Source organism: Anabrus simplex, chromosome 9, assembly GCF_040414725.1.
Source record: "Anabrus simplex isolate iqAnaSimp1 chromosome 9, ASM4041472v1, whole genome shotgun sequence".
In the NCBI taxonomy this organism is placed as follows: Eukaryota; Metazoa; Arthropoda; class Insecta; order Orthoptera; family Tettigoniidae; genus Anabrus; species Anabrus simplex.
The window spans coordinates 170,867,281-170,880,266 of NC_090273.1; the positions used below are offsets into that span (position 1 = coordinate 170,867,281).

At 42.0% G+C, this 12,986-nt stretch overlaps 1 protein-coding gene across 1 annotated transcript in view; it reads left to right on the plus strand.

The window, feature by feature from the left end:
• Nucleotides 1-12,986, plus strand: part of oaf (out at first) — a 473,547-nt gene that overhangs the window by 408,685 nt on the left and 51,876 nt on the right. The window contains exon 3 of the mRNA XM_068229233.1: nucleotides 8,799-8,933. Within this exon, the coding sequence (XP_068085334.1) occupies nucleotides 8,799-8,933 (135 nt within the window). The remainder of the gene's footprint in view (nucleotides 1-8,798; nucleotides 8,934-12,986) is intronic.

The window sequence follows — 12,986 nt, forward strand, 5'->3', positions numbered from 1 at the left end:
TACCAAGCGACCGCTGCTCAGCCCGAAGGCCTGCAAATTACGAGGTATCGTGGGGTCAGCATGTTGAATCATCTCGGCCGTTATTCTTGGCTTTCTAGACCGAGGTCGCTATCTCACCGTCAGATAGGCTGAGTGGACCTCGAACCAGCCCTCAGGTTCAGGTAAAAATCCCTGACCTGGCCGGGAATCGAACCCGGGGCCTCCGGTTAAGAGGCAGGTACGCTACCCCTATACCACGAGGCCGGCGGAAACAACTTAGGTTGTATGAATTTAAAATTGTTCCAGTTCCTACCAGGGAGCGTCGTGTTTCTGTCACTACTTTTGGACGGTAACTTGGTACTTTTCTGTTGCAGAAACTTGGTGGTTAATGTTAGGATAAGCTACATGAACCAGCAGGAGGGAAGGAGATTTTCGTCCCCATAAAATATATTTCGAATAATATTTAAAATATATTTGTTCTCTGATATGACTGGCGGTCCTGCCAAAACCGGCGTATGAGACAAAACATCGCGATCTCTACTCTCTGAATATTAACCTGATACTTGGTTCAGAAAAGAAGACAACCGTGACACAAATCGAACGGGAAGAGTGAATTTTCGTAATTACTGACTCTGAGCTTCAAATTAATCATTTCAGAATTGGAATTATAGGGACGTTGGCAAGAAAGAATGCAAGTGCCACATTATTTCAGTTTTCGGATTTCCATTTTGTCACTCATTATACAGCGCCCGTTTTGGGATGTGGAGACTGGTGCAACATACGGACCATCCCAGTTCTCTGTGCTAAGTGACTAAGTGACGGATACAAGTATTAGTCTCCGTCTTTATCCTCTGTTTTCATGAGATGTGGTTATACCTATTCCCAAGAAAGCCGCTGCTCACAAGTGTGTAAACGACCGCACCATTAGTTTAGTATCTCATGCCTGCAAAATTTTAACACGCATTATTTACAGAAGAATGGAAAGACAAGTTGAAACTGAGTTTAGAGAAGATCAATTTGGCTTCAGAAGAAATGTAGGAACACGTGAACCAATCCTGACTTTACGTCTGATCTTAGAGGATCGAATTAAGGACAAGCCCACGTACATGGCATTCGTAGACCTAGAAAAGGCATTCGATAATGTTAATTGGACCAAGCTATTTATGATTCTGAAGATGATAGGGATCAGATACCGAGAACGAAGAATTATCTACAATCTGTATAAAAATCAGTCTGCAGTGATAAGAATCGAGGGCTTTGAAAAAGAAGCAGCAATCCAGAAAGGAGTGAGGCAAGGCTGCAGTTTGTCCCCTCTCCTTTTCAAAGTTTACATAGAACAGGCAGTAAAGGAAATCAAAGAGGAATTTGGAAAGGGAATCACAATCCAAGGAGAGTAAATCAAAACCTTGAGATTTGCCGATGATATTGTTATTTTATCTGAGACTGCAGAAGATCTCGAGAAGTTGCTCAATGGTATGGACGAAATCTTGAGTAAGGAGTACAAGATGAAAATAAATAAGTCCAAAACAAAAGTAATGGAGTGCAGTCGAACGAAGGCAGGTGATGTAGGAAATATTAGATTAGGAAATGAAGTCTTAAAGGAAGTAGATTAATATTGTTACTTGGTTAGTAAAATAACTAACGATGGCAGACGTAAGGAGGACATAAAATGCAGACTAGCACAAGTAAGGAAGAGCTTCAAACATTGATATAGGAATTAGATGTTTCTGAAGACTTCCATCTGGAGCGTGGCATTTTATGGAAGTGAAGCATGGATGATAACTAGCTCAGAAAGGAGAATAGAAAGTTATGAAATGTGGTGTTACAGAAGAATGCTGAAGGTGAGATGGATAGATCGAATCATGAATGAAGAGATACTGAATCGAATTGGTGAGAGGAGATCGATTTGGCTAAATTTGACGAGAAGAAGAGATAGAATGATAGGACACATCTTAAGACACCCAGGGCTTGTTCAGTTGGTTTTTGAAGGAAGTGTAGTGAAGTTAGGGGTAGTCCAAGGTATGAATATGACAAGTAGATTAAGAGCAGATGTTGGATGCAATACTTACGTAGAAATGGAAAGGTTAGCACAGAATAGGGTGGTATGGAGGGCTGCATCGAACCAGTCTATGGACTGATGACTCACACACTCACAACATGGTAGCTGTAGAGCTACTTCCTTATGTTCACTCAGAAGATCTTCAGCAAACACGACTGATATGTCGGTGAGAACTGCCCAAAAATGGATGAATAATTGCCCTTTCTGAGTTGAGAAACTGTACTCCCCCCCCCGTGACACAAGACCGCTCATGCATGGCGGATGGATTGCCATTGGACACTCCCGGCGCCAAAAGCCATTGTCGAATATCATTTCATCTATCAGTTATTAAACATTACCCCAGAGGAGTGCGGCACAATTCCTATACTCGCCGCTAGACGGGGGCTTAATTCCCTGGAAACAGGCTGAGGATTCAGGGGAGCCCAGTCTCATAGCCATCCCACAGTTAGGAATATCTAAAGACGTTACCTGACTAGCAAATTTAGTGTGATACTTCATTTTGAATTTGTACACCTCTACGCCGCACATTTAAATCTTGCGCCTTAAAGAACTCCTCTACAGGAGAAACAGTGAACTTGAAACTGGACCAGCTTCTAAATTTTCTCTGAACATGGCACCACTAAAATTTTGTTATTGTGAAGTTTCCAGTACTGTGTGAATTTCAACTTGTTTTGTTTTCCATTTATCAAGAAGTTTGGACATTCTTTCAGATGTCAACGCAAAAAAAAAAAAAAAAAAAAAAAAAAAAACCTATGATCATGCACCCTGGTGCGAAGTGAAAGAACTTTTTTGAAGAAATTTTGTATTTATAAGTTTTTTCCTTACTAAATTTTGTTCATTCATCTTTAGGTTGGCAATATTTATCTTTTCTTTCCGCCAGTTTTGAATTTAGCCAATCAAGAATTTCTGGAATTAATTTTCAACCAATCCCGTATTTCTTCTTCGATTTTGAGTGTCACCTTTTAATTCACCAATAAAATAGTGAGGGTGTGGCTTGATTATTCATGAAAGGTCTCGGAACTTTCCCCGAGGGTTTATAAACTGCGGATTTTCACGTCTCTTGGCCATTTGATCAACATCTAACTAAGTGTGTGTGTCACGCAGGGGGCGGGAGGCGCCTCTTTCTTCACGCAGCAGTTCTGCTGCAAGGTAATGGCCGTTTAACATCTTTATTTCTGACTAGCTCTGCAGTTTAACCCAAGGGAAAGGTTCGAAACATTAACTATGTAACAAACCTTCTAAAATGTCAATCTCATTTCGGCACATGTAAATTTTTTTTAATTTTTAACTGTAATCGGGGATAGAGAATACCCTCTCGAGCTCCCCTTCATCTTGGTTTGAGGTACCACATTTGTTTCTGCAATGTATTAAAGTTATCTCCATTCGCGCTACCTCAGTAGATTGGGATTAGCCCCTGTTTTCGTTGGCCAAGTGCCCTATAGGTCTTTATATTTTCTTTGGAACTCAATCTTCGACTCCACTCCAGTTGTACTCGGGCCGTTTATTGAACCTGTTCTTTTTTACTAAGGCTCCGTAAGTTGGGTACTAGATACCCCTGTGTAATAAGAGGGTTATTTGTAAGTAGTGCCTTGTAAGGTCAGTGATCATTAGATTTTCACATTGTGTTGCCTTGAGTAGGCTGGGAACACTGAGAGCACGTCAGCTTTTTTCTAGTGTTGTAAAAGGCTTGATATTAAAAATTGGGAGCAAGTGCCCCATGTCCTGTCCTTTGAACAAATTTGTGCGTGTGTAAAGCTGAGTTAGGAGCTCAACATTGTAAAACTAGGGGCGTATAGCCCAAGTGTGTTAAAATTCTGAAATCTTGGGTCTTTCGAAGTCTTGTGTCTAATTTGCTATGTCATTGTTATATCTCCAAGTGAAAAGATGTTAAGATTTTGCTGTTTTTAAGAAAATATAACTGACTTTGTACTTAGACCCATTCATCCCGGCACCTTCTTTCACCTCTGCTGATCCACGGGTAACCCCGTAACAGAATATAAAAATGCTATTCCAGATAAGAGTTCCTGTACGTTTCTATGGAGAGTGTTCCCTAGGTTAGAATGTGTGTCCCCAAGGTTTAGATAAATATTTCTACGGTTAAACAGTTCGGAAACAGTGACCTCGATAGAGGATTAAAACGCACAGAACTGCAGTTTACATGTCCTTGTTAATGCTCCGCCGAGCGCTATTTCTGTTCCTCCTGACACCGGTATTTAGAACGGATGACAACAGGTTAACAGAAAAGGTTTTCAAATTCATGCCTTTGAGAGAAGTAAAGAGCAACCATTTGGATTTAAAAATGTAAAGAGAAGAAGAAAGTGAAACAAAGACGTATTTCTAGAAAGGAAGTGTTAAACATACGAGAAGGAAAAGAAAACTCGTACAAAGTAATCTGAAGGAAGGGGAAGAAACTTGAACTACTGAGAGAATGAAGAGACTCGGCTACCCTATGCAGATGAGTTAACACCAAATGTCTCGGAGTCTGTGTCTTGAACCAAGAACATATGGATGGGTCGCCCAGTTTTGAACTTGTATGGCTTCGAGCCCCGCTGTCGGCAGTTTTCCATGGTTCCCCATTTTGACACCAGGCAAGTGATGGAGCTGTACATTAATCAAGTCCACGGCTGCGTCTTCAGACTCCTTGCCCTTTGCTATCCCATCGTTAACACAAAACATAAAAGAACTTGTAAAAATAACCAACGTGTAAATGACATTCTCTTATAGCAAAGTTGGCAGAGGGGAATGTTGCTCTTTAGGCTTTCCCTGCCGTGTACAACCTGCGGGGCTATGACGAAACAACTTTGGAATATATATGTGTGTTTTTTTAAACCTGAATATCTTCGCACCTGTGTGTCGTTTGACTGTGTTGGTCTGTCCCGTGCAGTCCGGAAAGACTACCGTTAGGAAGCTCAGAGCCATGGTGTGTTCTAAGTACGTGCATTGTCGACACGATCACATTATGTCAAGAAGGATGGACAACAAGGGCAGCTGCTCGATGTGTGGGCCGCAGTCTATGACCGTTACCGGGCCATCGACACCAACAGCTCGCCGCAGGTTGCGCGGGGCACAACTTCACATGACAAGGTCCAGTTTTCATTATTGTGAATGGTCTCTTCATCGTCGCATAAGCCTCGTTCCTGACGATCTCGGCAAGTAGTCTGATCAGGCACTGTACAGCACAGGGACATCCCTCGACCTATAGTGCAGCATTTCAGCGGAGAATGGTCGATAATGACTTCCTTCGTGATTACGATGTCCCTCTAATAGACTGGCCTCCATTTTCCCGGATATTAACCCTTTCGAACAAGACTGTAATGAAACAAAGAAGGCTGTTTATTGACTCCAGGACTGGGACAGTCAGTTAGTGAACAGTATGCCAAGACGAATTCAGGCATGCACGTGTTACTGCTGTATTCAGCAACTGAAATCGAGAAAGAAAAGCTGTATCTTTGTTTTGTTGGGCAATAAATAACGCTGATATGGAATTCCCAAGCAGCGTTATTTGTAAAGAGACAGGAGTTGCTTGATCCGAGCACAAAAACATGCGGCCATAAAACTACCCTGGTTCTACCGGTTATCTCGCAGCCAGGTTTTTAAGAATGATATTACAATTTACCCTGAAGCAGCTCTATTGATTGCGCGGTAAAGGAGACGTTACCTGGTGACAGTTCGACGTGTGACGACCCCTCATAGATGTGGTATTGGCGCGCACCATCCAATCTACTTGCAAATCGCGCGTACGCCGCGCAGAAATAACATTAAGAGTTCTCCCGACCTTCCTAATTTAATTCGCAAACTGGTTGCCAGCCTGTCTCCTGGACCCCGTATTATTATTATTGTCATTATTATTTTTAGTAGCGAATTATCCCAATAACGGAAGACGTTAAGCAAATAACTGAATCAATTCTTCTTCTTGAGGTTCCCGGAAGACTTGTTTACGTTCTTCCGACCTCAATTTGTTGTGGTTACTTTGTGTCTAATGATGTCAGAATGCCTGCTCAACATATGTTTGCGTTTTTGACGATCTTTCGAAGTTCGTTAAGCCAGGGTGTTGAGTTCTTAAATGAAGTTACGTAATCTATTATCCTTTTTGTCAATGGATTTTCTGATAATCTAGTCAGATGACCGAAAAATGTCATTCCTCTTTTCCTAATGTCAGTTTCGATGTTTGAGAACGTCTCTGTTGTTATGATTGATTTTAACCTGTAAGCGTCTTGGCTGTATGTTGCTCCTAAAATTTTCCTAATCATCTTCCTATCTTCTTTTTTGATTTCTTCAAGTTCTTGTTTTCAGTTGAGTGCCAGGCTTTCACTTGCGTGAAGGACTTCTGGTTTTATGACTCTGTTGTAATGCCGAATTTTAATATGTCTTGACATGGCTTTTTTGTGTGTGTGTGAGATCTTTTCAAGGCCTGTCGGTTCGATAAATTCCCCGAGAATTTCGTTTTCTCGAACGATATCTGTAGTCCCACTTTCCTTAAATGAAAAATGAAAACCTACAACCTGTTTTCCAGTCATTGACCGGGTCAGGGATGTACGATGGGGTCGCCACTCCCAAGGTGATATATATTAATGAGTGATAAATGCTATGAAATGATAATGGAGAGTGTTGCTGGAATGAAAGATGACAGGGAAAACCGGAGTACCCGGAGAAAAACCTGTCCCGCCTCCGCTTTGTCCAGCACAAATCTCCCACGGAGTCACCGGGATTTGAACCACGGTATCCAGCGGTGAGAGGCCGACGCGCTGCCGTCTGAGCCACGGAGGCTCCACTTTCCTTAAATATCTCGAGCTATTTAACACCAGGCTCCTTATCCTCAGTATCGCCAGATCATCTGCAAAAGCGAGGTATGGTATGTAGGAAAAGTCCAGTCGATTGGCTTCCAAAAGTCGCATTTCTTGAGTTCTTTCTCCCATTCGTATTATTATCGAGGTCAGTGTTTGGGAACTGTTTTTTTTTGGGGGGGGGGAACCGTAGAAACATTTATCTAAACCTTTGGGACACACATTCTAACCTGTCCGTCTGTTAGGTCAACAGCCCAGAGGCTGGTTGGATCCTCAAATACCACCACCAAAGGTTATGCGGTTATAAGGAAACCCCAAAAACCAATGGCAGCACCAAAATGGGACGTACTAGGCAAGACAAGGAGTGAGGTAGTTTGCCATTGCTTTACTCACTGGGTCAGAAAGTACTATTGCAGCACGACTGACCTTTTGAACAGCACCTTTCATAACACTCAGATGCACTAGTCGTGCTCTGAATGTCATTACTCAGCACTACCCATACCCCAGCAACTTCCATATTGTCACAGCCATGGATGTTGACTGGAACTTCGGTGGAAGCTACACTTTACTCTGGCCTGTGCCAAGAGACGGATGCAAAAGTACTGTATCCATCAAGAAATGTCAGCAGGCAGCATTCTAACCTAGGGCACACTCTCCATAGAAAGATACTAATTGCAACGTACAGGAGTAGCATTTTTATATTCAAAATAAAGTATCGCACTTATAATTTGCTAGTCAAGTTACGTCTTTAGATATTCCTAAATGTGGGATGGCTATGAGGCTGGGTTCCCCTGAATCTGGTCAAATTAAATCCTCAGCCTGTTTTCAGGGAATGAAGCCCCCATCTAGCGGCAAGGATAGGAATTGTGCCGCACTCCTCTGGGGCAATATTTAATGACTGATAGATGAAATGATATTCGAGAATGGAATGGAATGGCTTATGGTGCCGGCAGTGTCCAAGGAAAATTTCAGTTCGCCACATGCAGGTCTTTTGATTTTGACTCCCGTACGCGACCTGCGCATAGTGATGAGAATGAAACACCCAGCCCCCGTGTCAGCAGAATTAACCAATGTTGGTTAAAATTGCCGACCCTGCCGGGAATCAAACCCGGGGCCCCTGTGATCAAAGGCCAGCACGCTAACCATTTAGCCATGAAGCCGGACAATATTGGAGAGTGTTGCTGGAATAAAAGGCTACAGGGAAAACAGTAGTACCCGGAGGAAAACCTGTCCAACCTATGCTTTGCCCAGCACAAATCTCATATGGATTGACCGGGACTTGAACCACAGAACACAGCGGTGTAAGGCCGCCTGAGCCACGGGTCCGGGGACATGGGTAATGGTGTCAGTGCCTCAATTCAAATTGTGTTGTGCGGACCGCGGTGGGCACTTGTCGTCGAATGAAGCCGTACGTGCTTCCAGAAACCAAGGAGTTGCTGAGAATACAATTTTGTATCTTTAGAAATTAACAGGAGACTGGATATGTTGCCACACGCACTGAACTCCGGGCCAGGATCGTGTGCTTCGTCTACCAGCTGTCAGAAACAGCCAACTTATAGCTCGAGCACTTCGGCTGGTCCTACTCCTGGAGTACGAGTCAGGAACAGGGACATTCTGTACCGTGGCAGAAGACCGTGGTTATATCATTTAGATGATCGTCCGCGAGTGTGTAGTTTCATATTTATAGGCTTTTCAATTTGGGCTATCCTTCCATGAGGTACCTATATATCCCCTACCACCTTTCCTTCACCTTGTTTCCCTTTGCATCTACAGACGGGTTCCTTCATGGCTCATGTGTCTTTCTGTTCTTGTTTCTTTTTCTTTTAATCCTCCAATTCGTTGCCGCTGGCGATGTTGTTCTAGTGCTCCTCGTGCGACCTACCGTTACTTACGGAGATGAATCTGACGCATGATGTTTGTGACGTTAACGTCGTAGTGCTTGCTGTAATCTTAGTGTTGTTACTTGATGTTTGCAGGACGTGCAGATCCTGAAGGCGCTAGTCCTGGGCGAGGAGGAACGAGGGCAGAGCCAGTACCAGGTCATGTGTTTCGTGTGCCATTTCCGCAAAGGAGACTTCATTTCTTCCGATGCTATGTCCAAGTTACGACAGGTAAGTGAACCTTTCTTTTTCATTACACTTCTTGTCTCATACACCTTCCACGAGAGTGTCCTGCCTTCGGATAACCATGTTTCTAAAAAGGCAAATAACTGACTATCATCAACAAGCTCGGCAACTACATCATTACCAAGTTTTCTTCATAAATTTTCTATATTAACAAAGCCGACCCTCGATTACAGTTATTTCGATTTCCTGTTATCCGTCACATTTTCCGTTCTGTTCTTTATATTTATAGGCTTTTCAATTTGGGCTATCCTTCCATGAGGACAGCTATATATCCCCTACCATCTTTCCTTCCCCTTTGTTTCTCTTTGAATCTACAGACTGTGTCTTTCTGATTCTGTTCTTGTCTCCTCAAATTCCTTGGCGCTGCCCATGTTGTTCTAGTCCTAACCTGTTCTCCCGCGTGCTCCTCCAACCATTCCGCCTATTGCTATACGATTCTCCCCGCTAGAATGGAACAACTTTCATTTCATTTAACTCTTCAGGTCCCATCTGTCTGTTGATCCTTACCTCCGTCTCCTTTCAATTTTTGGCATTAGGTAGAATCTGGTATATTTTCATTCCAGATACCAGTTGCAAGTTGATAGGCCCGTCTCCTTTATTTCTTCCTGTTGCCTGTAGTCCTCTTTCCGGCCTTCACGAAGAGAGGCCATGGTATTGTGTAAGCTGGACGAAAGGCAGTGTGTTCTTGTGGTGCCGACTACACAGTGACTGGCTTCTCCGCCTGCAGGAAACACTCGAACGCGTACTAGCCAATGACGCGACTTCTGCTGATCTCGCCATCCGCTTTATGTGTGACAGTGTATTAATCAAGGGTACATATACTTCAAGTATCTGTTACTTAGGGAACTTATGTTTCCTTTTGATCTGTTTGTGACGTTTTCGGTTAATTCAAGATTATTATTTTTATTTTGTTAAAATCATTTTCAAGTTCCTCCGTTGAATAATTAGTTTTGTTTCAGTTTAAATGTATTTTTCACTTAATTTGTTCAGAGAGGATGATTACACACAGCTGTACTTCCCCTTAAAACTAAAATCACCACCACATTTGAGACTATTTTCCAGATCCTTGTCATGTCGGCTTGGTCACCTCTTTTATGACATCCTTACACCTTAGAAACTCCAGTCACTACCAGCGCCAATACGACGTTTCGTTCCACATACGTGGTATTTTAAGCCGATGATCGCGCCGTATAGTTCGGAACTCGCACTACTCAGACCGAACGGAGTCGTCTGTGGCTGAGTGTTTTGTCCGGTAAACACATGCCGGCATCGTACCGCATGGAGTGTCTACCTCTGCCGGGTTGGGATCTAGGGGCCGACACTCTATCTCGTTGACGAGGTGAGGTACAGAAAACTTTCCACCAAGATCTGGGGGACTTGAAAATCCCATATTATGAGTTCAGACAATGCGAAATGTTTGAAATGGAACAAATGGAAGAGGCCGAATATTCTCCTTATTGCCAAACATCTGCTGGATATGAAGGTCCTTTCACATCACAATGTGCACTAGGCCTTGCCCACTGACCTCGGAGCAGAAGTTCGAAAACTGCGAGATGGACCTGGCAACAGGAACAACACCTGGAGGGTCTAAACATCGCCTGTACATTTCCACAATTGCAGAAGGCTGTCAATCTGAACACCTGAGAACCTTTCTATCACAGCAGTAGAGGTCGGGAGAACTGATCGAGGAAGTGGCACTGCGAGTGTAACTGAGGTGTTTTCGTTCTATATTGCTGTTTTAGAACTGCAATTCCAAACACAAATTATTACAAATATTTACGTGAGTTTATAAATATAGTCAACCCTTCCAGCCTATAAGTTGGGCGCCGGCTATTCATCCCAGGGTCGCATACGGGTGATCCCCGGTGATATTTCGAAATATAAAAACCAAACTTAAATTAATATGCAGGGAAGATAAAGATTAAAAAGTAAATTAAAAGATAATGAATGAGAATTCTTGCAAACTAATTTATCTAAACCTTTGGCAGTACGAAACAAAAATGAACATTAAAAATATAAACCATTGATAAAAAGTTCACAAGCTCAACTGACATGAAAACCCACTGGTAATCCATACGGACATTAAATAATTTGGTTATATCATACAAATATTTTTGTTCAATTGAGCACAAATGCATCACTTATTACACTTGTCAAGTCCGTTATTTTAAAACTCATTTGCACTCATGAACTCTTTGACACAATACAACCCTCTTAGAAAATACTCGAGAGGTTTAAAGTTTGTTTACATCGTACAACATAGAATTTACCGTCATTACATATCATTTCTTACCCTCGTATTGGGTTTCATTATATAAATTCACTTGCTTCGCTCGCGACGATTTCGTAAGTTGATAAAAATGAATAGTTCCCCGGTAGTCCACTAAAACATCAAACTCGCCGAAAAATTGCATTTCATTTTCGCCAGAACGTTTGTGGCATTGCTAAGATGACCAAGCTACTGGCAGAGCTAAATCTGGAACATGCGACATGTAAGACACAGTGGGGGGAGGATGACATATACTGTAGATATACTCATTTTAAAAACTGGCTGAGAGTTCATCGTTGAGGCCTTCGGTTCACAGAGTTCCGGTTTCGATTCCGGGCTGGGTCGGATATTTTAATGGCGTGTGATTAATTCTTCTAGCTCGAGGACAGGTTGTTTTTTGTCCCAACACTGCCCTCTTCATATTCACTCAACACACCACATTACCAACCACAACAGGAATACGCAATAGTAATTACATCCCTACACATAGGCTTGGCGTCAGGAAGAGCATCCAGTCGTAAAACAGCGTCAAATCCACATGTGCGACACAGTTCGCACCCGCGACCCTACAGGTATGGGAAAACCGGTAGAAGAGAAGAAGATACTCATTTTAAAACATTCCCGCATTTTAAAAATGTTCATCCCCTTAAGTGGATTTTCCAGAAAAAGTGCGTTCATTTATTTTTAAAAGAGATTCCAAGTACGGCTACCAAATTTAACGTCTGTAACATCTTCTTTTTGAGAGATATATGTATCCTCATATAAAGAATTCAACTCTTTCCCCACTTCTTTTCAACCCTCACCCCTTGAGTGGATTTTCGAAAACAAAAATGTGTGTTTTTTTTTTAAAGGCGATTCCAAATACCACATTTTATGTCTGTAACATGTTAGGTTTTTGTGATATATTGTAGATAATCTCGCTGCTGTAATCATACTGGAGCTGATGTTGCCATAGTTACGGCAGTTCATTTCTTTATCCGAGTCCTAGAGCAGGGTAGTGTGGTGCCAATATCTCAATAACGGTTGGTTTTAGGACCTTAAAACATGGTTTTGGGGCCCCTAGGGCTTACTGAGTTTTGTTCTTTGCGTCAAGGGGCTTAAAATGAGCTTTGTCTCGTCCTTGTACGACAAATTCGATATTTTGCCTATATTAGCCTAGTATTTTTATATTCCCCCCCCCCCCCTTCGAATTGTTTTTAAAATAAAATATAGCCTATAGCACTCAGGGATAATGTATCTTTCTATTAGTGAAATAATTCTTAGAATCGGTCCAGTAGTTCCTGAGATTAGCCATTACATACAAACAAACTTTAGCTCTTTATATATTAGTATAGATTAACATCATTGTTCCGAAAGTAAAGTTGACCTGTGTTAACCCTTTACAAATTAAAATTACTTAAATCAAATTTAATCATCATCTTGCGAATCATTCCTAAAATTTACTACTGCGAACGGAACACGTACTGAACAAGTATATCTCATCTATTTCACTGACCTGAGTAGATCCAACCAAAAATTCAATCTCATAAACAAACACAATCCACCAACAAAGAAATTTTACGGTAACGAATCACACTAGTAATAAAACTGTAGCGAAGGGCCCTACGTAATATAAACAAACTATACTGGCTTTACTGCAGTGGGAATGGAACCCCTGCCTCCAAGACATGGCAATCGCAATGAACTGAGTCCACAATCAACAAAACACAACCACAAAACAAATTTGTGTTGTCAAATACATATACAAGAAATATAAATCACACATGTAG